Source organism: Solanum pennellii, chromosome 1 (genome assembly GCF_001406875.1).
Source record: "Solanum pennellii chromosome 1, SPENNV200".
NCBI classification, from domain to species: domain Eukaryota; kingdom Viridiplantae; phylum Streptophyta; class Magnoliopsida; order Solanales; family Solanaceae; genus Solanum; species Solanum pennellii.
Genome location: NC_028637.1, coordinates 80,344,676 through 80,369,237, shown reverse-complemented (window position 1 = coordinate 80,369,237; position 24,562 = coordinate 80,344,676). Strand labels below are relative to the sequence as shown.

Below are 24,562 nucleotides of genomic sequence, written 5' to 3'. Positions count from 1 at the left end.
TCTAAAAAATATAAAAATATTTTTTCTGATAATTAAAAAGTCATTGCATGTGACAAAAAAAATTACAAAAAATAAATAAAATCGAAATACGTACCGATGGCAGTGGAGGTCTGGATATGGCCATTGCAAGCTTTCTACCCCTTTTCTTGGGTGTCTTTGCATGTGCCTCTTTTTGTGTTTTATGATTCTTTGAACTTTGGTTATCCATTGTTAGAAGATTATGCAAGCTCTTACACTTGTTTTCAACCAATTTCGAATCTTCAAAAAATATAGATTTGTTTAGAGTTTGAAGTGATTATTTGAGGTATCCCAATACTAAATGATTTAGAAAAATAGAAGAATGAAAAAAAGAAAATCAAAGAAGAACACAATACCTTTCAAGAATATTGGACGAAAATGGCGGACAGAGTAGACGAAATTGACGATTTTGATTTTCCAAGGCGGATAGATTATACAAAAATGGCGGACACATTAGATGAAGGCGTACGGACGGAGAGCACAATTTTGATTTTAAAAGACGGACAGAGATGGCAGACAGATTAGACGAAGGCGTATGGACGGAGAGCACAATTTTGATTTTCAAAGGCGGACAGGTAGAGAAAAATGGCGGACAGCTTAGAGGAAGGCGGACGGACGGAATAAAGATATTTTGATTTTCAAAATTAAGAAGATGAACAGTTGACTAATTGGTTAGTGGGAGTGGTGTAAAAGGGTTCTTTATTTGGGGAAAATAAAGAGTAAAAATAGGGGTAATATTTAATTGGTTAGTATTAATTATGAGAGTCGTGTAAATGGGTATTTTATTTGAGAAAAATAAAGAGTATAATTAGGGGTAAGATTTAATTGGTTTGTATTAATTAGGATTCTAATTTAATAATATATCTGTTAGATTAAATTTATTAAAAAATAGGGATTTTAGTAATTTTTAAAAAAAGAAGGGAAATATGGAGAATATGTAAACTTAAGTTGTATATTCAGGTAATTAATCCTTTTTTTAATTGTTAAAAGGGTCCAAATTTAAGTGATTAGTTTAGGACAGGTGGGCCAAAGCCCAAATGAATAAATTTGGGCAATCAAGCCCAAGTTCAAATATTATTCTCTCTTTATTTATTTGTTTGAATTAATTAATATTTTGGTAGAATTTTAATAATCTCCTAAAGGGCAGTCATTTTCATTATTTTAAATTTTACTATTTTATTTACTATTTTGTTTTATTTACTTTTATCACCATTTAGTTTTCCTTAAATTAAGTCTCTCTAAATATTTCCCTTTAGAAGTAAAAAATGAAATAAAAAATATTAAAACGAATTTTCTCTTTACTTAGTTAAAAATTTTGTTTTAAAAGTCATTTAGTCAAATCGCCAGTCAACCGCGAGTTAGCGGGCATCCCGAGGGCCTAACACTTTCTCGGTATGTACATTGAACTTCGAACCTTTTTTTCAATTGATTTTATCTGTTTTGAATCTTTTGAATTTTTTTTTTTTTTAATCTTATCAAAAATCAAGTGGCGACACCGTAATTTGGAAAGTCAATTTTTCTTAATTGATTTTTCGAAACTTAGTCATTTTTTTCACCATCTTTTAAACCAATAGTATTTTTAAAAATAAAACAGAAATGGCGACTCCGCTGGGGATTAATTAAGTTCTAACCATAAGATTTGACTGTTTGACTAATTTTTTTTTGTTAAAGTATTGTTTGTGCTGAATATGTTTAAATTTTCATAAATTGTCCTTGCATTCATGGCATATCATAATTTCGTCAAACGACATTCATTTCATTTTCACTAAAGGACGATTATGCGGGTTCGCAGTCGTTCGTTAACCAAAACTTTCTGGGGACACTCTGACGAGTGTAGTTGGCTACTTGATAGTCAACGATCGTTAACTGTCCCAGCCTAAGTAGTCCGCTTGGGTTACCTTTTCCACTTCAAATACAACCCACTCTTAGTCAAACTAAGATAGAGTGAAACCCAATCCCCAAAATAGCGCATTTGAACTAAGATGACCCAATACCCAAGGCGTGTTGGGCCCATTAGAAGACCACCTTGAGTCCAAAACGGCCCACACCTAAATGGACGTTCATACTAATGTGTTTAAATTTGAAGGATGTATACGTTGTTTGAGAAAATTATTGTCTCATCGGGTAAGGATTAGATTATAGTTTATATAAGTTAAAGAAAGAGCTTTAAAAGCTATTGGTCCATCCAAAGACGTTGGCACCCGAAGATTACAAGAGTCAAGAAAGAAGAAGGATCTTTCGTGGAGGCATAGTTTAGGGTCGTACCCCTGCGTGGGACTGATTATTTGGTATGCATTTCCCCTATTATGTATCCCCATTAAGTTTTATTCATAAAATTTGTATAAATTTGAGTTTTAGATCAATGAAATATTTCAAATGACGTATACATCATTTTGGATGAAACAATAAGTAGCAGCATTCGTTAGTTAATATTATTCATCAAGGCGGCTTGTTTTTATTATTGTCTTAAGAATTATTTGTCGAAGTTGGCTGCATCTTGAGTTTTTTTAGTTTTGTTTGATTTAGTATTCCTTTCTCATCCATGTTTGAAGCAATTTCTAATGTTTCTCTTTTATTTTTCTTTGTTGTTGTATAAATCCCTCCGATTCCGTAATGGATTTCCTCCCGTTGCATTCCCTTGCTGAGCCGTAAAGGCTCGAACTGTCATCCTTGAGTCGTAGACCCCTTCTCAACTGGTGTACAGGTCGAAAAAAAAAAACAGAGGCTGCTGGAAAATTATATTGCAGGTGTTGCAGAAAGCTGTATACCAGCTATATACACAGTGTATACACTTATATACAGGTCGAAAATGCACAGGAACTCCGAATTCGAAATCTGGGTTTGAAGCAGTGAAGATACACTGCTGAAATGGAGCTTTCAACTTTCGAAAGTTGAAAAAATAGGCTGATATACAGCTTCTATACAATGGTATACAGACGTATGATACTATAAATATGTATAAAAAATGTGAATTGCAGGTTAACGTACAGGGACGATGATTTTAGATAAAATACGGGAATAGGCGATGAGTACGTGCATAGGATACAGCCTGTATACATTGGTATACATTTTGGGTAGCGATATACAATTGTTAAATATGTTTAAATATGGTACAGGTACATATACGCAGAAACAATAAGTGAAATACAGGGTGAATAGCAAGAAATGTGTGTCCAAATAAATGCAGGGCTCAAAAGTCCAAAAAAATGGATTGGATATACACCGTATACAGTAGTATACATCTTGTATATACTTCTTATTTCTTACAGGAAATGAGTCAGGGCCCTTTTTCAGCAAAAAATTTTAACAGGCCCAAAGGCCAATGTTTGTTTTGCAGGATTTTTTTATGGGAATTTTGTCAAAACAACAATATTTTAGTTTTTTTGGTGACACAGTAACAATATTTCAATATTTAGTAAAACTAGCATGTTTTAATTAGTTTAGATTAGGTATACCGTATTTTTTCTTTTAATATGATATGTATATTTATAAAAAAAAATTATAGAAAAATGGAAATTAAAACATAAAAAAGGTAAATAGTATTAATAATCCTTCAGTTACTTTTTAAAAAGCTGTACTTTTGGCATATTTTAAGTTGAGCGTTTTTTTTTCTTCCTTGTTCTTCATATTTATAAAAAAAAAATACAAACAAATTTGTCTCCTTAATTATTCAATTGATAAAGAAGCTTGATTATACAATTCGAATTCTGCAAATATAATCGAATACGGAAATTTTTTGAAAGCGAAAATTTTCGAATCCCACAACAACAATTTATTCCTTTCAGTTTAATTCATAATTTCGAGATCATGTATCTTTTTAAATGTTTAATATGAATACGTTAAATGTTTGTATGATTTGAATTTTTTTTGGAAGCTCATCGTATGTTCCATTGATATCAATAGAAAATCTCTGAACAAGATAAGTAACAATAATATAATTATATCTGATTATATGATGTGTACGGCTGGATATGTGTTTGATTCTGTTTAGACCCATATTAGTTATGTATTTTTTTATTATTAACAATATGAAATTCTATATGTATTAATTTTGAAACGGTTGTTACTGTGTGATAAAAGTTGTGAATTTGAGTTCAATCTTTACCGATTTTGGTACCCTTTGAAACGTACACTTTTTGGAATGTAGATTGGACACATTTTTTTTTTGATTTTGGAATACTAAAAAAATGTGATCATCACTTATATATTTGTTATTGTAGCCATGGGAAGCATTAGTTTTTTGGTCATGCATTCTGGGAGGTGGAACAATGAAAATTGCTATGTTGATTACAGTACAGAAGCAATTGTGCTAAAAGAGCATGCGACATTTAGAGAACTAATGGATCTTGTTTCAAAGCAAATTTGTGTTGACTTGAGATTTAACATTGTGAAACTTAAATATAAGATAGAGGGTAGTACTGCACCTCTGGAAATACACAACGAAATGGGTGTGAGAGTGTATGTGTCGTTGAAAAAAGATAACAAAGAATTATCAAAGTATCCTATATGTGTATCCGTATTTGTGAATGACTGTCAATTAGCTGATAGAAATATGTTTGAAGATGGATTCGAAATGTGTGGGCCTGATGGAATAGATATAGTTGATACAGAAGCATTAGTGCTTAGTGTGCCGAACAATAGCGATAACATGAATTGCGACATTATTACAAACGCCAAACATAAGGTAGTGTTGGAAGATCAAGTTTATAAGGACAAGGGAACTTTAAAGGCTGTGATGATGCAATACGCTATTGATCATAGATTCCAATGGAAAACGGACAGATCGAGTCAAACATGGTATGTGTATTTGGTTTGGATTCTCTTATAATTTTTTTTTCATTATGTTTTTTTACATTATATCAAATATTTTATTTGTATTTTACCTAATTCTAATATGGTGTTATTCAAACAGTTATACACTTGTTTGTGTCTCTGATAATTGTGGGTGGGTGTTGAAGTCGTCAAGTATCAATAAATCTGGAATGTTCAGAATTAGAAAATTCGTAGATGATCACACGTGTCCATTGAAAGATAAGGTTTATGAACAACGTCAAGCAACAAGCAATCTTATTGGAGGTATGATACAACCCAAGTTAGTTGATCATAAAAGGAAGTTGACGCCAAAGGATATACAACAAGATGTCAGCTTAGCTCTTGGAGTAAATGTATCATACTCAATGGCGTGGAAGGCTAAGGAAAAGACTGTAATTTCTTTAAGGGGTACCCCATCTGGTTCTTATGGTAAACTGTCGAGCTACTTATACGTATTGGACGCTACCTACCCTGGATCTCATATAAGGATGAAGAAAACCGATGAAAATCAATTTCTTTATCTTTTTATTTCTCTCTTCCCGTTCATAAAAGGTTTTAAGTGTTGTAAACCAATTGTCATAGTTGATAGCAGCCACCTTAGGGGGACGTACAATGGAGTATTTGTTTCTGCAAGTACTGTTGATGGAGCAGGTATTAGAATGATAATATATACACTTTGTTTGGTTGATTAATATAGTTATTCTATATGAAATAATAACTTTATTAAATGTTTTGTGTATAGGAAATATATTGCCGCTAGCATATGGAATTATTGATTCAGAAAATGATGCATCCTGGACTTGGTTTTTTGAACAGTTTAGAGAAGCGCATGGCGTTAAATATAACATGTGCGTTGTGTCCGATCGAAACGAAAGTATTATAAAGGCAGTTTCGAGGGTATTTGATGGAGTTCCTCATTATGCCTGTATTTGGCATTTGTGGAAAAATGTGAAAACACTATTTAAAAAGTCGCACAATAGTTTGTCGGAAGTTTTTTATGGGATGGCAAAGGCATACAAACAATCTGAATTTGATGAACTGATGGAAAAGGTTGAACAAGTTGATGTTCGTGTAAAAAATTACTTGGAATCAGCAGGTTATGAAAAATGGGCTAGGGTATATGCAACAGTTGATCGAGGAATGGTTATGACATCAAACATAGCTGAGTGCATAAATGCTTGTCTATTTGAAGCAAGGGAATTACCGGTATACGATTTTCTTGAGGAAGTAAGACAGATGTTTGCAAGATGGAATTTGAAAAATCATACGTCTGCTTCACATACATTCACCACACTTTGTGGTAGACCACAAGAGATGCTTGTTGCTAATGAAGAAGCATCATTACGTATGAAGGTATGTTGTTACGATTTATATGTTCATCAAAATTATATGACATAAGTGTTTTATTTTTGTAGGTTGTGCCGTCAAATAACTATGTGTTTAGTGTTCATCACGAAGGTAGAACCTACATTGTTTGTTTGGAAAATAAAACTTGTACTTGCAAGAGGTTTCAAATAGATGAAATACCAAGTTCGCACGCTTGGGCCGTTTTAAAGAAGAAACATTTTGATGTTCGGCCACATTGTTCCGACGTGTACAAGCCAAGTAACTTGTTGAATACATATAGCATTCCAATTCATCCGTTACCTGATCAAAACGAGTGGAATGTACCTGGGTATATTAAGGACCAGATAGTGCAGCCTCCAAATCACAAAAAGCTCCCTGGAAGGCCATCCAAAAAGTATCGTGACAAGACGTATAGCGAGCTATATGGTAAGAAGAGAAAGAATTCTTGCAGTACGTGTGGGTTTAAAGGGAACAATAGGCGTTCATGTAGGAATGGACCGCGTATTGTATAGTTAATGACGTTTCATTTTTGTATATTTTTAGAGTTAGGTTTCTTCCAGATTTCTAATGCCTTCTGGTTAATAAAATAACATGGAATTCTTTGTTCATGGTTGTATCTTGAAATGTATTCGCTCTACGTCTTCTCTCAAATAATATTACTTGTATTCAAAACCTAATTGTATCTACGTTTTAATACCAATTGTTACATCCATTTGAATGCATACAATTGTTGGATTCTTCTATTTTGAATTCGACAAATATTTTTTGTATACGTTTTCTTTCGAGAAGTGTTCATTCATATCCATGTTTTCAATATATATTATATTTTACCTATCTAAATTTTATGAGTGAACTTGTATGTGTCACAAACACAACCTTTGCAGTTACTTGTATTCCAGTTGAATTGTATTTATAATTTAATATAAATTATTTTTTGTAACATTTTAATGCATACAAATTTTTTTTCTTCGTTTTCTATCGAAATGTATTCGTATCCATGGTATTAATATCTTTTGAGAAGTGTTCATATTTATGTTTTCAATCTATATTGTATTTGCTCTATCTAGAATTTATGAGTAAAATTGTATGAGTCACAAACAAAATCATTGCAGTTATTTGTATTCAAGTTAAATTGTATTTATAATTTTATATAAATTATTTTGTAACATTTTAATGCATACAATTTTTTTTTGGTATTCGTTTTCTCTCTAAAAGTATTCATATTCGCTATACGTATTCTATCTTTTTTATGTTATTAGTATTATTAATTGTATTTATAATTTAATAATTTAATATCAAGTCTTACATCCATTTGAAACATATGAATGCATACATTTTGTTAGATTATTGTAATTGTTTTGGTATACCTTTTATAACGAAATGTATTCGTATTCATGATTTTAATCTACATTATATTTGTTCTATCTATATTGTATGTGTGAACTTGTATGAGTCACAAAAATTGTATGTTGGTAGAATCATATGTATTGCAGTTAAACATCAAAAATGAGTTTTGTGTACCCCACATGCAATACTTAAGCTTGACACACAAATAAAACACTTTTTTTTCCTCACTTACCACAAAGCCTCATATATGCTCTTTTGGTAAGAAAAATAAAATATGTAGCAAATATTCATTAACTGGAACAACAAAGAAATAGATTTTATATGTAGCGAAGATTCATTAACTGGAACAACACTATCAGATAAACTGCACAAGGACTGAAACACTTTAATATTAACCCAAAACCTTTGAAACCAGAACTTCAAGATTTTATACATTAATAAACACAAGAACTGGAACCCTTTAAAATCGTTTCATAGCAATACAAAACTAATGTATAATGACACACAAAAAAATGGACAATAACTAATCTATTTGAATTGTATCAATCTCCTCCATTGCTACATTGAATCTGCTATATCGTGGAGGTGCTTCATTGTCACTTATTGCTCCGGCATCATTCTTTTGTTGGCCATAATTCCAAAGAAGTGTAGCGTATCTTGACCGTAAACACGATGCATCCAAAATATTCGCTGGAATACCTTGGCCATATGATAGGTATTCGTCAAAAGCTAGCATATAAATACCACAATCCCTATAATATAAGAAACTAAAAGTTAGTACACAATATATTATTGATAATGTGATGATAGTAAAATCAAAAGAAACACAAACTTACAGAGACCCATGCGACTGTTGAGGAACATTATCTATGAATACTACATTAAAGAACTCATTCTCTTGTTGAGCTTGCGATACATCAATTCCTTTATTGTTGTAATAGTCATTGACTGATAACTTCAAAGGGATCAACTGAGACAATTTAACTATCTCTGCCTTGATAGCTGCATCGTGACCTGCTGCCCTATATGAGTCATACACGTTGATACACTTCTCATTCAATGATATCACAGCCAACACCCAATGAAATTTCTCCTTAACGTGGACAGAAACAAAAAGATAATCAATCGTATGCCAAGGTGTAGCAGCATGCATTTTGTACCCTCTAATGTATTCACCAATGACATGCTCTTCATCGGCACAACCACATCGCTATCTAAATCCAAATATTTTTCCCAAATAGCAGAGATCTTTGAACTAAATACACAATCTACAATTGTGTATTTATAGCTGCCTCCAACATCATACTTGGCTTTTTTCCGTAGATAATATAAAATCACATCAACATGCTGACAAATTTAAAGACAAATGTATAAATACTATAACTACTAATCAATCATTGTTTGTAAAGATAAATGCTAAACAACTCTTACCGAATTGTTCAATAACTGTCCTTTGAAATACAGATTATAGAACCAATTCTTATTGTCTATTAGGAGAACGCCAAGGTTAATGGCCACAGGAATTTCAGCTAGATTCTTCTTGTAATGGTCTTGATCATGCTTCCTAAAAACAGAATAAAAATAGAAATAGTATACCATTCATTAAAAAAGTAATTACTATCAACATTTAAATACAAAAAAAATCAAGAAAACCTATATATAAGCTGCACCAAACAATAACTGTTGTTGAAACACGAACAAACATTTAACCGGATACAAAAAATTAAATAGTTATGTTGTAAAAATATCTTGTAATTATTTACCAATGACTTAATTTTTGTCGTGCTTTGTAAGTAATCCATCTCGGATCCATGAACGAAACGCATCCCACAACGTTATATCATAATCGCCAGAGATCAAATCAAATATAAAAGGGTGTTTCAATTCAAAAATGTGGGGCTGACTTGATGAACTACCTGAAATGGTTCAAAAAACAATAAAATAAATACACACTAACAGTAGCAATAAAAAAATGATTACATTAACAAAAGTATTAAAAAAATGGAATACTGTACCAGCAGATGATCCCAAATTGGTCAGATACTGATATGTATTATAAGGACCTGGACGTCTATTCCTACGCGTAGGTAATGACGTCTGTTCGTTGTTGCTGATAAGGTTGATCTATCATCAATTTTTCACCGTTCGTACCCAAATGGACATCGATACTGGCCTGATCTGCCTTTGTTGTAATGCATCCTGCAATTGTTGTTGGCAGCTGTTCGGTGTGTCCTTTTATCACAGTTGAATGTGGTGCGATGCTACTTTTTATAGAATTGAGACTAGGCATGACTTGATCGTCCAATTCAAACTGTGAATCGGTTGTCACATTCATGTGATCCAAAATGCGGATAGGGACTGGACATGACATTTGTTCAACATCGACCTCATGTGAATTTTCAGATACTTCAAGCACTTTTGGGGGGGGGGGGGTATATCAAATATAAAGCTTGGTTGATTTACCTATTAATTTCGTAAAAATAACAACACCTTAAAAGTAATGACCCAAATAATGGTATAACAAAATGTACTTATAAAATTAAATAACATACTCTCGGAATTGTAGGTCTTGGAGCACTTAATTCATAATCCACTTCAATAAGATTTCGAACAGGGGTGTTGATACAAAAAACCTTATAAAATGAAAGTTATAAATGAAATTGTTGATATGAAAATGAACATTTATTGAGACTGAAATTTAAGGCAAATTTGTATATTGTAATCACACGTTAGGATGTACGACAAAAAAACATAAAACTTGTCTAAAAACTGACTTACCTCATGATCATCGGATTTGGGATATATTCCATATGGATTGTTGATTGTCTTTAAAAAAATAAAAATAACAAGAAAAGTCCTTTAAAGTTGTAAATGATAACAGTTATAATACATGTAAGCATAAACCGAGTTAAGATTGCTTGATACAGTTTGATCATAATCATATAAATGTATAATTATATAAAATATAGGAGGCTTATTAATGATATTTATTACACAAGTATTGAGTTTAAAATGTTACACCAATCTTGACTTACATGGGGCACAACATTTGTTGATTTACTGTCATTTGAAGCCTTGAGTGTCTTGTAAAAATATAAAAATCCAATAAACATGTAAACAAATATTAAAAGTTACAACTTTATAAAAGTGAATAAATTCAAAATTTTCGTAAAAAACACCAAAATAGGGATCGTATATACAGCCTAAATTAATAAAAAAACTACAAGTACATCTGAATTTCCAGATTCCAATTTGTCACACTGAGCTACCAGAACTTGATTTGATGGAGATTCTTTATTGGAGGTGTATGGTGGTGTATACCCATCTTCATCGTTTGAATTTGGAGGGACAATATGATCATCAGAATGCTCGGCCTGTGTTATATTACAACGTAAATCATTAACAAAAATGTAAATTTGCAATACGTTACATCATTTTATTTTTTATAACAAACCTCCTGCTCATCCCGTGTTGAATTAATGGCTGTCAGAACAGTCTTGAAGTTGTCGTTGATCAAATTGCGAATTTCAACAAACTCTTGTTTAACCTAAAAATATGACATAATAATGTACCTTATTAAAAATTTATAATTCTAATAAGTGTATAACTATGAAGGATGTACTATATGGTAAATACTTCTTTTCTGAAATCTGACAGCTCTTTCAACCAGCCTTCCACTTCAGATCCGCTTGTTCTCTGAAATATCATAATCACTCAAAGTTGTATTTGTTAGATATGCACGTAGACATTCAGTTTGCTTTAAAATAACCTTAAGTTTCTTTAGTACCTTTTTGGATACAAAATTCTTTTTCATTGGCCGTTTAACAGCAATTCGAGGTTCCAAATTTTTTGCAACCTGTTTGGATCCACCAGTCACCTGCTTCTTTGTCCTTTTTCTAACAGGCGGCGTTGAGGAACCAAATTTTCCTTTTCTTTTGACCTTTACTGCTTGTGGAGGAGGTGCTTGAAAATCATCGTCAGAATCTTTATCGTCACAGCTTTCCTCTCGTGGATCATCATTACTATCAATTATTTCATCATCTAGATCATCATCTGGTGAATCTGAATACTGAGGTGGAGCTTGATTTTTGATACCCTCCGGTGGCAGTTGCAATACTGCAAGTTCCCTTTGATTTGGTGTAATGTTCCTGAATTTAATATGAATTCCAAAAATTTGTTACTATTATAAATAAAACCAATAAGAAAACATACAACTTGGTGATTATTAAATATATGTCAGTTAAGTACCTTGTTATTAACATCACTAAATATGGTGTTCATAAGTTTTTTGTATCTACGACTCTCATTGGTCGTCTGCCAGTTGAGCAACCTCGGAATATGGTCATCAACCTTTTGAGCGACCTGGAAATCAATACTCGAACTGCACTCAAACAACCATACTTGGAATACAATAGACATTCCCCCGATTCTGTAAAATTGTTTTTCACTATTCAACCTGTTGCTCAGGTTCTTCATCAGCAAATAGAAAACTTTTTTCCCCCATGAAAACTGACTGTACCTTCCACTTTCAACAAGATCAAAATATAATCTAGGAACCTTTTTGGTAGCTCTTTCACCGGAAAAAATCACTGTCTGGATGAAGTATAAAATTGCAAACTTCAGGCCATCCTGATCGTTCTCCCCCCACACTTTTCGATGAAAACTCCTCATTATATCAATTTTCCTGATCAACTTAACACCCTCAAAATATTTTTCCATGAACCTATTTGGTTCTGACTCATCAAAGATGAAATCATTTTCTTCGTTGACACAATTTAATCCACTAATCAAAGCAAATTCTCTCAAAGTGAAACGCAACGTAGATCAATTTACACGCATTACAAATGCTTGGCGAGAACTACAATTGAGTTCTAAAGCCATGCAACACCTATGTATTTGTCCGCGAGCACGACATTGATGCATTTGCATATAATTATCAAAACAGGTGCTTTCACAGAACACATTGTATACATGTCCATGTAAATACTTCACCAAGTCAGCTTTTATGTCATGATTAAAGAAACAATGAATATGGGAAGCTTTTTTTGGTTTATTTTTGACATAAAATTCATTTGCCTGCACATGTTCAACAATAAAATGAATACATACTTAAAAAATTACTGATATATAAATATATTACTAGTTAACAAAATAGAATAAGAGTAACTACATTGTATACAAAATAGTGAATGTTCATTCAGAATCATGAATATTGATGACATAAAAAATAAAATAACAAAATACAACTAAACTGATACTATAAGTCTATCAAAATTTGAATACATAAAGATGCTGAAAAGAATATAAATACATTATTCAACAATCTAATATATGTATACAACAAATTATGGGCAAAAATAATGGCTACTAGAATACAGTTTGAAAGAAATCTATTAAATTGGAATATATATAAAGATAATATTGTATTCCTTTTCTTAATATTGACAAGCAAATGAGAAGAGTCTTACGTATAAGGTAATTTGTAGCATCCAATATTAGTGTTTTGGTATTTTTAGTTATATTGATACATGCACATTTTTTGTTGACAACTTTTTTTACATGAATACTTTTTGTCGGACTAACAAGTTCTATATTGAGAACTTTACAGAACCAACAAAAGGGTGGAAAGAAGCAAGATTATAGTACTCGTGTAAACTTTTTATCTTTTTACTTAGACGCACACAGAAAATGTATTTTGCATATTTGCAAAACTGATAAAATTAGACCTTTTTTTAATTATATCCACAATTTATCACATCACATTTAGGGATATAATTTTTTTTTATGTAATTAAAACTATAAGCTTCCAATCTGAAAGACATTTGCAATTTCAAACACAAAAACAACTATAGGGGCAGGTTCATGGTAACATATGAATCATATGCATATGTTTGAGATGAGGTATAGCCAGCTTCATGACATAAATATACTTGATATTTTAACATTTACAAAGTTCACTTATTTTTCTTCATAATAGATGGCACACCAACTTTAATCTCCAGCCTTGCTTTTTAAGTTTTTAGCACCTTGAGTCTTTTGCGAAGGTACATCCATCTATTATCATGCACAGTTGTATATGTATAAATTTCTAGAGTGAAGCCTGGGCCTTATAGGCCTTCCTAGAGATATGCATAACGGCGGCATTCTAACCTCTTTCCTTTACTGTAGTTGATTTTTTTTAAGATAAGATCTCTGGTCGATTAATTAACAAGTCGTTGCCTTTAGTAGATTTTCTTTTTTACATTTTTTCTACTTGCTTTGGATATTTATCACATCACATTTAGGGATACAATTTTTTTTTATGTATTTAAAACTATAAGCTTCCAATCTGAAAGACATGCAATTTCAAACACAAAAACCAACTATAGACATAGCATAAAAAATAGTTTCGTTAATAATTTAATACCTCTTCATCGTCATGACGTAATACTTCATCACTTGTATATTTTTGTTGATCAACATGGGTTTTATAGCACGACACTTTCCTTTTTTTTGAAGAGCTATCAATTGCCATTTTATACTCTTGTTCCATTTGTTGGGTTTTATTTGCCATAAATTTCTTACCATAAATAGGTTTTCCTTTTAGGAAAAGGTATTGGATTGACTAATCCTTTTTCTGGTAGGAAAAGGTTAGGACTCTATAAATAGAGGCATGTTCCTTCTAACTTAATCAGCATTCACAATGTAGTCTTAAGAGCTTTGAGAGTTTTGGTTAGGGGGAGAATTTATGGGTCATAAATTGGATACGTTATCACTTGTGTGAACCTCTCATGTATTCTGAGTGAATTGGTTGAGGTTGTTTCTCTCTGTATTTTGTACTCTCATATTTATAGTGGATTGCTCATCTCCTTTGTGGACGTAGGTCGATTGACCGAACCACGTTAAATCTTTGTGTCTTTTGATATATTTCTCGTTGTCTTCTTACTCGTGGTCTTTTGAGATTTGCTTTGCTAGCTTCCGCGTTTACACCTACTTATTTCCGGTCCTAACAAGTGGTATCAGAGCCAGATTCAATGATGGAGTCAGATTTAGTGGTTCGATAATTGATGATTGAACCAGGTTAAAAGGAGGTGTTTATCTTGACGGGTGTAGTTCTAGCCGCAACCTTTTTCACAGCAATGAAGATTTTGTTGGAGAAATTGTTTCAGAGAGGTTCTCTGTGTTGAGACATAAATTTTGCAAAGGAGATTATGTAGAGGAGAAGCAAGTTGTTGAAGATTAAGTCAAGAAGGTGGACAAATTTATTTTGTCATAAATTCAGGCAAGGGGGAGATTTGTTGGGTTTTATTTGCCCTAAATTTCTTACCATAAATAGGTTTTCCTTTTAGGAAAAGGTTTTGGATTGACTAATCCTTTTTCTGGTAGGAAAAGGTTTAGGACTCTATAAATAGAGGCATGTTCCTTCTAACTTAATCAACATTCACAATGTAGTCTTAAGAGTTTTGAGAGTTTTGGTTAGGGGGAGAATTTATGGGTCACAAGTTGGATACGTTATCACTTGTGTGAACCTCCCATGTATTCTGAGTGAATTGGTTGAGGTTGTTTCTCTCTGTATTTTGTACTCTCATATTTATAGTGGATTGCTCATCTCCTTTGTGGACGTAGGTCGATTGACCGAACCACGTTAAATCTTTGTGTCTTTTGATATATTTCTCGTTGTCTTCTTACTCGTGGTATTTTGAGATTTTCTTTGCTAGCTTCCGCGTTTACACCTACTTATTTCCGGTCCTAACACCATTCTCGCCGCAGATCCTACATTTTCGATCAATCCTTGAGTAATGCACAAATCAAATGAGGGAAATTTCATAAAATTTTGAATGTTGTTGTTTATACCTCTAGTAATTTTGACTGAATCAGCCATTGCATACAATACACTCTTTTTTTTCCAGCAATTCAAAAATCTGAAGAAAAAAAAAATTCTTTTAACAACTGCGTATTCAACATCAAACAACAATGATTCTATATATATGAATTTTCATAATCTACCTAATCTTAAACATTGAAAGAAAATCACAAAAAATAGACAAAAAATACAAAATCATAAATGTATGATGGATATTAAAACAAAAATCACATAAATTGTCCATAAAATCTTGATATACAAAATCAGAACTTTAACAAAAAACATAAAAAAAATCAAAATCGAAAGTTGAACTAACCTTGCCACCACGAAATCTGCTTTAATAATGATCCTAGCTCGAAAATCTGCTTGAATCCTTGATTATCAATGGCTTTGATGAAGAAATCTGGAAAAGTTGTGAAAGGAACTTGAAAATTTGGCTGAAAATTTTGAATTGGTTTAATTTTTACCTTTCTTGGAACTTTACACGAAATTGTTAATTAATTTATTTTTTTTCATTAAATGTTATTGGACCATGTTTTGGTCCAATCAATGAGTTTCCATTAATATATTAATTTAATAATACCAATATACACTAAAATCTGAAATACACACATTTAATAAAAATACGTAACATTAATAAACATATTGCTATTTTGTCATTTTCACTAAAAAATTTAAATTAATGTTATTTTGATTAATTATGTTCTTAAAGTTGTCTTAATTGCTAATTTTTCCTTTTTTTAATTGTTAAAAGGGCCCAAATTTAAGTGATTAGTTTAGGACAGGTGGGCCAAAGCCCAAATGAATGAATTTGGGCAATCAAGCCCAAGTTCAAATATTATTCTCTCTTTATTTATTTGTTTGAATTAATTAATATTTTGGTAGAATTTTAATAATCTCCTAAAGGGCAGCCATTTTTCATTATTTTAAATTTTACTATTTTATTTACTATTTTGTTTTATTTACTTTTATCATCATTTAGTTTTCCTTAAATTAAGTCCCTCTAAATATTTCCCTTTAGAAGTAAAAAATGAAATAAAAAATATTAAAACCAATTTTCTCTTTACTTAGTTAAAATTTTTATTTTAAAAGTCATTTAGTCAAATCGCCGGTCAACCGCGAGTTAGCGGGCATCCCGAGGGCCTAACACCTTCTAGGGATGTACATTGAACTTCGAACCTTTTTTTCAATTGATTTTATCTGTTTTGAATCTTTTGAAAATTTTAATTTTTTTTTTGATTTTATCAAAAATCAAGTGGCGACTCCGTAATTTGGAAAGTCAATTTTTCTTAATTGATTTTTCGAAACCTAGTCATTTTTTTCACCATTTCTTAAACCAATAGTATTTTTTAAAATAAAACATTGATTGTTTAGAAAAGTAAGTTTATTTGATTAATTGAATTTTGTAGATGAGTGTTTTAAGGTTGTCAATAGTTATGGCTTATGGGATAAATTGATAATTTACGTGAAGTCGTTTTTAATATTTCTTTTTTTAGAGAGTGTTTGGAAAGTCACCCTGGTAATTGAATTTAATATAATTATGCATTCTGACGTGTTTGATTGGCTATGTAATTATTTGGTTCTCCGATAATTTGGTATATTCGATGAGGGTAATTACAGTTTTCAATTCTCAGAGAGAGACTATGAATTGCTGGTATTTCTATTATTTTAACTTCTATTTTTATTTATATTCTTAAAAAGTATTTTTTACTATATTATTTATATTTTATGTCTTCTCATTTTCAATCTTTACTTCATGTGATTTCATGATATTTTTCGTATTATCTATTTTTTTTGTTAATATTTTAATTTTCAAATTGAAGTAGAATTTATTGTTATGTAAGGTTATAGACCTACATTTTCTTTTCTTTTAAATTACATTTATGTGTATTATGTTAAAATTTGACATAAGAGTGTTGCGTTAAATTTTTTGCTTTGAATCTAGAACTTATGTTATTTTCAGTTTCATTTATTTTAGTAGTATTGACTTGAGATTTCACATTGCAAAGTCATTTATTTTTTAGTTAGACTTGATTGATTATCTTTTTGTCAAATATTTTAATAATTTAAAACAATTTATCTATAATATTAATATTTTTGTCAAACATGTATTTCATGATGTTTATAAAAATCTTTTACTTTTAGTCCTTATGATTAATTCAATTGAAATAGACTAATTTGAAAAATAAAAATCAATTATTTTTTTACAATATTAGTTAAGAACATATGTTTATTGATTAATAGATTTTCAAAAGACAACATATATCTTAGATATTTAATTTAATATCATTTATATAGTTTCTTATTTGTCTCGTATATCTTTTTTAATAATTAACTCTTATCTTTAAAAATTTAATATAATCTTATGATACTAATTGCGCATTCAAACAATATATTCGTACTTACATTGACTCACACAAACATGTCAGTATAATTACTAGCTAGACTGATTGTTATTACCCTAATAATTACATCAATTGCAATTACCAAGACGAACAATATAAGATAATTTTTTTTATTTCAAGTGTTCCCCAAATCTTCAAGTGTATTCAATATGAACTCTAATATTTCTATTTATTGTATTACGTAGAGGCATACAAAAAATTAATCATAAACTTGACATTAACCATGAAGTTATGGAGACATAAGTTATGGAAGAATACCAAGGTGGAAGGTTATGAATGTATGGGAGTTACTATACATTATGGAGTGATTATACGTTGAAGTTATGGACATCCACATAAATATATTTTAACTCAAAAAATTGTTACAAGATCAATATGGCATTTTTAAATCTAGAATTATTAGGCACTTCTATTTTCAAAATATCAATTATTTCACAAGAACCTAACAAAGAAATTGAATTATAACCATCGAGTTTTTCTTGAACTTTTTGTGTTGAATAATGTGAGATACCTTAGGATTGTGTTTAATATTATATTTATATGATGTTTAACTGATGATATACATTTATCTCGAAATAAATTTATGCTATAGAATAAATTTAGTCTCAAATTTAATTCCAAATGTCCCACCTTATCTCATTCAATTTCAAATTATTTTATCCCATCTTTGAAATGAGATAAATTACTCTATAAATTATAATTTCAAAATAATTTTATCTGATGTATCAAATGGTCCCTTAAGTTATAATATAGACTAATATGACTTAGGTTGTTTCATTTGAATTTGAAGGTTGTTGGTGGTAGTATGATTTCAAACTTAGTGAGCTTGACTCTTTCATATAGGTATTGCTATTGCGAAATTCGAATTAACTCTCCATTTAAAATACACTAAAATTACTTTTCGGTAATTTTTTCATTAAAAAAAAATAGTTTACAAGAAGCTAGATCAGTCGAAATATTTATGGTTGGTGTCACATGAATGAATAAATCAACACCACTTATTTAATCAAACTTACATAGGTGTCATCTCATAATTTAATTTTAAAAGGGGAAATTTTAACTCAAAATGAACAATAGGGGCAATTTGTTCCAATACATGAAAGAAGGGGCATTTTTAATTCTAAAATTAACATTAAACTCAATTATGATTCTATAGGTGATATAAATTTTTTAATCTAAATCATTTTCATACCCTTTCTGTTTTATATACATTCAATTACAATTTTCATAAAAAAGGAAAAATATACTTATGATGATGAATGTACATGTAACATGTGGATTTCAATATATAGAGATTCCTTAAAAAGATTCAAAATAAAAACTTCATATTTGAAAATCACATGAAACAAATTATAATCAATTTATTACAATTCACCTAGAATGGTAGATAACATAGGTTTTTTCATCTCAATTTATATTATTCATTTTTTTTAGCAAGTCTAAAAATGTGATGTATTTCTATATTTAATAACAATTTAATTTTAAAATCCTCATTTTGCCCTTAATGACATGATTTGTAGTCACACACATTTCAAACTTATTTTATAGCACTAGTTTTCGAAACGTGCGTTGCACGTTTGTCCCATACAATTATTATATAGAAAATATTAAAATTAGAAATATTAGTTTTACCAATTTATATTTTATTCATTAAATAAAATTCATAATAATCGAATAGTACATTGACCATCAAGCAAGAAATATAGAAAAATAATTATATTACTATAGCATCTAATAATATGAATATATCTATATGATTTATCCTTAATAATCTCTCATTACTCTCCATATTAGTATGTACACAAATATGTAGCTACTTAAAGAAACTAAATTAGTAAGGAAAGATAAAAGTAAATAAATATTATAAAAGTACATTTAAAAACGAATCTAAATGTCATAAATTAGCAATTTCAGCACTAATAAAAATAGACTTATAACATTCATAATTTCATAGAAGATTATATTAAAGAAGTATAAATTGGTAAAGAATGCAAAAAAATTAAACAGATAAGAATAAATACATCATTCATATCCTTCTTAAGACTTTTATTATAACAATATATATAGTAAAAAGAAATACACAAGGAGTAGAATTTTTTTTTCTCCCGTAACAAAAAAAAAAATCTAAAATGGTAAAGATAAAATTTATGATATAAAATATCATTCTAATGAGGATCAACAAATATTAATATTTCAAAACAAAAAAAAAGTATCTGAAAATTACCTAATGATTCATATCAACATGGGGCAAGTGATAAAGAAAAAATATTTTTTCATGATACATATATATAGCTAAAGATTCATTGGATAAGATGAAAATGTGAAGAGTTGTTTAAGTTAACTTTTAGAAGTTAAGTGATCTTAGACATGAGGTAGTTGAAAGGTGATTATTTTTACTAATAATTCAATACATTTAATTATACTAACTAAAGAGAGAGGATAACAAATTTAATCATTTAACCACATTAACTATAGAGAAAGAATAGATAATTTTTATTTTTTATAAAAAGTAATTCCTAACAATTAATTTCCTATGAAATAATTTCTAACAATTTTCTATAAAATATTTTTGTCTTTCAAAGTTTGACTTTACACCTTCTTATTTTTAGTATTTAGTATAATATATTATAATTATTACTTAGTATGTAAATAATTAGAATTTAAACCATTGTCTCTAGATGCATGTATTTAAATATGATTATTTAGTATTAAATTAATTATATATTAATATTTAATTTAATTTAAGGATAAAATAAGGGTAAAATAGTAATTCAACTTTTAAGTTAGAAGTTTCTCACTTATAATAATATATGATATATTTCAAAAATCTTTCTTTTTTCATAAATTTTATGTCAAGTCAAACTATATCAAACTATATAGTGATGGACTGATTGAAGAATTTTCTCCTAACCACTAGATCAAGAATTCAAAGTTGGTAAACACATGTCAAACTATATATAAATTGAAACGAAGAGAGTAATAGTTTTGCACCTATAAGACATAATAAAAAAATACAAAGTATCACTAAGCAATGGACCTTCAAAAATTCCACACTTTTGTTCCTCTAGTCTCAACTTCAGTAATCACTTGGAACCAATTTTCAAAGCAAAAATGTGCATTTGATCATATTTACACATTACAAGACCTTAGTGAAAAAGGCCAAGAGAGAATGATGGCTAAGCTTATTTGGAATGGGAAGACTTCTGATGTGATTGAAGCAAAGTTGCATAAAGTAGGTGATTCCAAGAATCTGGTACACCAGGAAGGCACCAATGGCTGCAGTCTTGAAACATCCCTGGCCTCCTCTTTGATTTTGCCTCTCTGAAAATTGAAGGGTGTCCTTCTTTTCTATAGTCTGTCATCTTAGTAATGTTGAGATAAACAACTGGTGTCTTCATTTCTGATATTACTGATTCAAGAACTCTCATCATCCATGGATATGGACCTAATTGAGTCTCGTTTGTTATCGGTTTCGTCTCCCCATCACAGTTTCCTCCTGAGTTCCATTGACCACCTCTGCAAAAAAGGAATTCCCCTCATTAGCCTATCAAACAACAACAACATAACATCCCACAAAATGGGGTCTGGAGAAGGTAGGGCGTACGCAAATGAGAGATTGTTTCCGAAAGACCCTAAAAAATTATAAGAATGAAGAAAGCATAGCGGTTAAAAGCAGTCAGTAGACTATCGAAAAAAGAGAAGTTTTACTTGAAATGAGAAGCTGAATATCCCCTAAAAAACACTCTAGTTTTGGTGCTGTTGATAGTTGTATCAACCCAATGTGCCCATGTCTTCAATGCCTTAGTATATGCATCTGCCACTTCCAATCTGTTATACACATGATTCCCTTCTTGAAAGTAGTTATTCCTAAACAGGGAAAATTAATAAAAAATCATTTCTTGGAAGAAAAAAAATCAGCAACAGAAGATTGATATAATCTTTACACTTTGTGAGTTTTCTGGTGAGTCCACCAATGACCAGTATTGAAGATGATAATGTCAGCATCATGGTACTTAGTAAGAGAGCCATGGATTGTATCGAGACGTAGAGTTTCACGACGTGCTCCAGCTTTATCCGAAAACCTCCATTCTTGAACTAGGAATGGGGATTTTATGAAGTCAATTGAACATTTGAAATCCTACACTTAACAAAACAAATATTATTCAAGAAACTTGAAAATCATTAATAACTAGTAGTATAAGTAGTTCATTGAACCTTAAATTTGAAAGAATAAAATCCTTGACTTCTGAACTGACGATAGCCCGAAACTTCATTCACCCTGTTCTTGTCGATGAGTGAGTTTCTCAAAGCACAAACCAGAGATTCCCACATGTTTCTGTTCAATGAATCTCCAACAAAAACCAGTCTTTTTCCCTTTAACATCTTCAGCATTTTCAACCCATCAAACCTGTTAAAAGAGAGATGAATTCAACAAGAAGATGCATTTGTGAGAAAAAAACAGGGGATTATAAATCAAGAATTGAACCTTGGGATTTCGCAACCATGTGGCTTCCATTTGAGCCTGAGATAATCTGTATCACGACGTCCATTCTTGAAACAGTTGAAAGAATTGTCGATAAACGGACAAGAACCCAGTTTATAAAGCGGATGAAGATCATTGTCCTGTACCCATTCACCATCAAAAATATCACAACATTTGTCCTCTTCTTGAATAGTAACATCATGAATCCATGATTTTGTTGGGAAGTTTGTGGGTGCTGAAACTGTACTGCTAGTTGTGTGAGTATCAGATACTGGTACTAAATCAAATTCATGAATGGAAGAAAATGAGTGGGAGTGAAGACGAGAAGCAAGAATCTTGGTGGTGACGACGGAGGGAGAGGAGAAGAAAATGATGAAGATGAGGAGAGTTAAGGTGCAGAAGAAAAGAGTGAAGAAAACAGAAACTTGGGTTCTTGATTTTGAGAGGAAGATTGTAACATTTCTTGTGAAGATGCAGAGTTCCTTCAAAGAAGCCATTGATGGAGTAGAATGCAGAGTTCCTTCAACAGGAAATTGATGAGAAAGAGAGAGAGAGAGAGAAAGAGGATGGATGAGCCCCCTTTAGTTTAGTTTGTGTGTATCAAGGAGAGACAGATTTTGTTGTCAATCTGAATCAAAGTATGTAGGTTGTAACTGTTGTATTTTAATCGCGGTAACTAATCTCCTGTTATGTTCCGTTGTTTCTTTCATCAATCACAATTGATCTTAATATCTTTGGGAGCCCTTTCCTTTCGTTAATTAAAAGATAAACTCGCAATTATGAAAAACTTAGTTATCAATTAAAGAAAAAACTTACTAGATATCATTAAAGAAAGAAAGTACAGTTGTATGTTTCAAGAGTTATGGATGCATATTTACAAGGCCACAACAACTCATATGGAACAAGAATATCCAATAAATAGATGTTACAACTACAACATTCTCATACTGATCAATATCTAATAATGAACAGATGGACTTTTGTTTACTAGTACCACATGATCAACACACTAGTCAAAAACTAGACTGTTGCATGTAAATCAGACGCTAGTTTTTCAGCAATATCTTCACTTGTGAACATTGCTTCAAAGGAAGAAAATAAGGGCCAAAGTCATCAGAACAAAGCTATGCAGCAAAGACGATTTTGAAGCACGAAAAGCAGTGTTGTCATAAGCTAGGATGTGCTCAGCAACATTGAAAAGACCTGTTGACATATTTCAGAATGAGTTCAGTTTCGATAAAGAGACAAGAAGGTTCAAACACATTGAATAGTGTACTGTCAATGTATATAAATTAAAGATTTGTTTCTTTAAACGTACTCCCAGCTCGAAACAAATTAATCATATCCAATAAGTTTATCAACAGAACAAATATACTGGACAGTTTTGTATAGTAAAGTGGAGAAAGTTTAACCTCTTTCAGGGCCATAGCTACATCCCTCCTTGATAGTCTCTTCGACTGCTCTGACGGTGGCCTTATTATAAAATCTGAAGTGCGACAGTATGCTTTCAAGACAATTAAGCACATGGTGAGTCTCCTCCAAGCAGGGTCCTTTGCAGTATTGATCGGTATATTCAGGTGGTACATGGAGCTCCCCTGTCTCAGTCAATCTGTAAGACTCCTCACAACTACTGTAAATCTGCAGTTTCAGTATTTGAACTAAGTTACACATCCAAAATTGAATTTCAAATTGTATTAAAGCTATCCAAAAACGTGTCGGAGAAATATACAAAAGATAAAGTGAGAACATCCATCATTTGCATGGGTAAGAATGACTTACATGCTTATCAGTGAAACATTGCAATGCCTTAGAGAAAAGATAGTCAGGTCGAGCATCAATTGTGCCACCACCATATTGAGGTGAATCACCGTTTTCAGATGAATATCCTCCATTTGTTCCTCCATAGTTAGGTAAATATTCATTTCCAAGTACTCCTGCAGCGGCGGTTTGACCCTCATAATCATCTGCTTTACCTATCAAACAACAATCTACATTAATGTCATATATATGAAAATCAGCAATATAAAGGAGCAAGAAGAATAGGGGTTGATTTCTCATATGGTCGATCCCTCAACTAATTAATAGTTATTATTGCCTTAGAAAGTCTTTCTTCTCGATTCCAATTTTCTTGAGTGATCATATGAGAAATTAACTCGAAGAAAAGAAGAAAGCATATATGTCACCTAGTGTGAAACCGAAAAACAAGAAACAGGTCAGGGTTAAAGATTGACGAGAATGCTTCATGTTGGGTAATGTTCTACCTGCAGGATGGCTGCAGATATATATATATATATATATATATATATA

General features: G+C 31.0%; 3 protein-coding genes and 1 pseudogene across 3 annotated transcripts; 1 reads left to right on the top strand and 3 right to left on the bottom strand.

Moving 5' to 3' along the window:
* The first annotated feature begins 4,240 nt into the window (after nucleotides 1–4,240).
* LOC107023735 lies at nucleotides 4,241–6,689 on the top strand. Its single transcript, XM_015224521.1, has 4 exons — nucleotides 4,241–4,815; nucleotides 4,931–5,481; nucleotides 5,573–6,183; nucleotides 6,246–6,689. Exons 1-4 carry the CDS (start codon nucleotides 4,241–4,243, stop codon nucleotides 6,687–6,689), a joined length of 2,181 nt encoding a protein of 726 aa, XP_015080007.1.
* Nucleotides 6,690–8,039: 1,350 nt separating this feature from the next.
* LOC114076809 lies at nucleotides 8,040–11,232 on the bottom strand (annotated as a pseudogene).
* Nucleotides 11,233–20,948: 9,716 nt separating this feature from the next.
* On the bottom strand, nucleotides 20,949–22,767 carry LOC107023725 (protein trichome birefringence-like 4). Its single transcript, XM_015224509.2, is given in 5 exon segments — nucleotides 20,949–21,288; nucleotides 21,481–21,639; nucleotides 21,717–21,910; nucleotides 21,988–22,180; nucleotides 22,259–22,767. Coding segments are annotated over 5 exon segments (1,380 nt in total). The 5' UTR covers nucleotides 22,753–22,767.
* A 287-nt stretch (nucleotides 22,768–23,054) lies between these two features.
* Nucleotides 23,055–24,545, bottom strand: LOC107029559. The gene is made up of 4 exons (XM_015230999.2): nucleotides 24,439–24,545; nucleotides 24,035–24,228; nucleotides 23,668–23,893; nucleotides 23,055–23,458 (listed from the first exon to the last, which is right to left on the bottom strand). The coding sequence occupies exons 1-4, from the start codon at nucleotides 24,497–24,499 to the stop codon at nucleotides 23,340–23,342; spliced, it is 600 nt and encodes a 199-aa protein (XP_015086485.1). The 5' UTR covers nucleotides 24,500–24,545; the 3' UTR covers nucleotides 23,055–23,339.
* Nucleotides 24,546–24,562: the final 17 nt, after the last annotated feature.

Excerpts from the sequence above, each read along its gene's own strand:
- LOC107023735 (XM_015224521.1), top strand. The coding sequence starts at position 4,241 with ATGGGAAGCATTAGTTTTTTGGTCATGCATTCTGGGAGGTGGAACAAT. Across the intron at positions 5,482-5,572 it reads AAGTACTGTTGATGGAGCAG|GAAATATATTGCCGCTAGCA; the intron begins GTATTAGAATGA and ends TTTTGTGTATAG. Across the intron at positions 6,184-6,245 it reads AAGCATCATTACGTATGAAG|GTTGTGCCGTCAAATAACTA; the intron begins GTATGTTGTTAC and ends TTATTTTTGTAG.
- LOC107029559 (XM_015230999.2), bottom strand. The coding sequence starts at position 24,499 with ATGAAGCATTCTCGTCAATCTTTAACCCTGACCTGTTTCTTGTTTTTC. Across the intron at positions 23,894-24,034 it reads AATGTTTCACTGATAAGCAT|ATTTACAGTAGTTGTGAGGA; the intron begins GTAAGTCATTCT and ends CTGAAACTGCAG. Across the intron at positions 23,459-23,667 it reads TAGCTATGGCCCTGAAAGAG|GTCTTTTCAATGTTGCTGAG; the intron begins GTTAAACTTTCT and ends ATATGTCAACAG.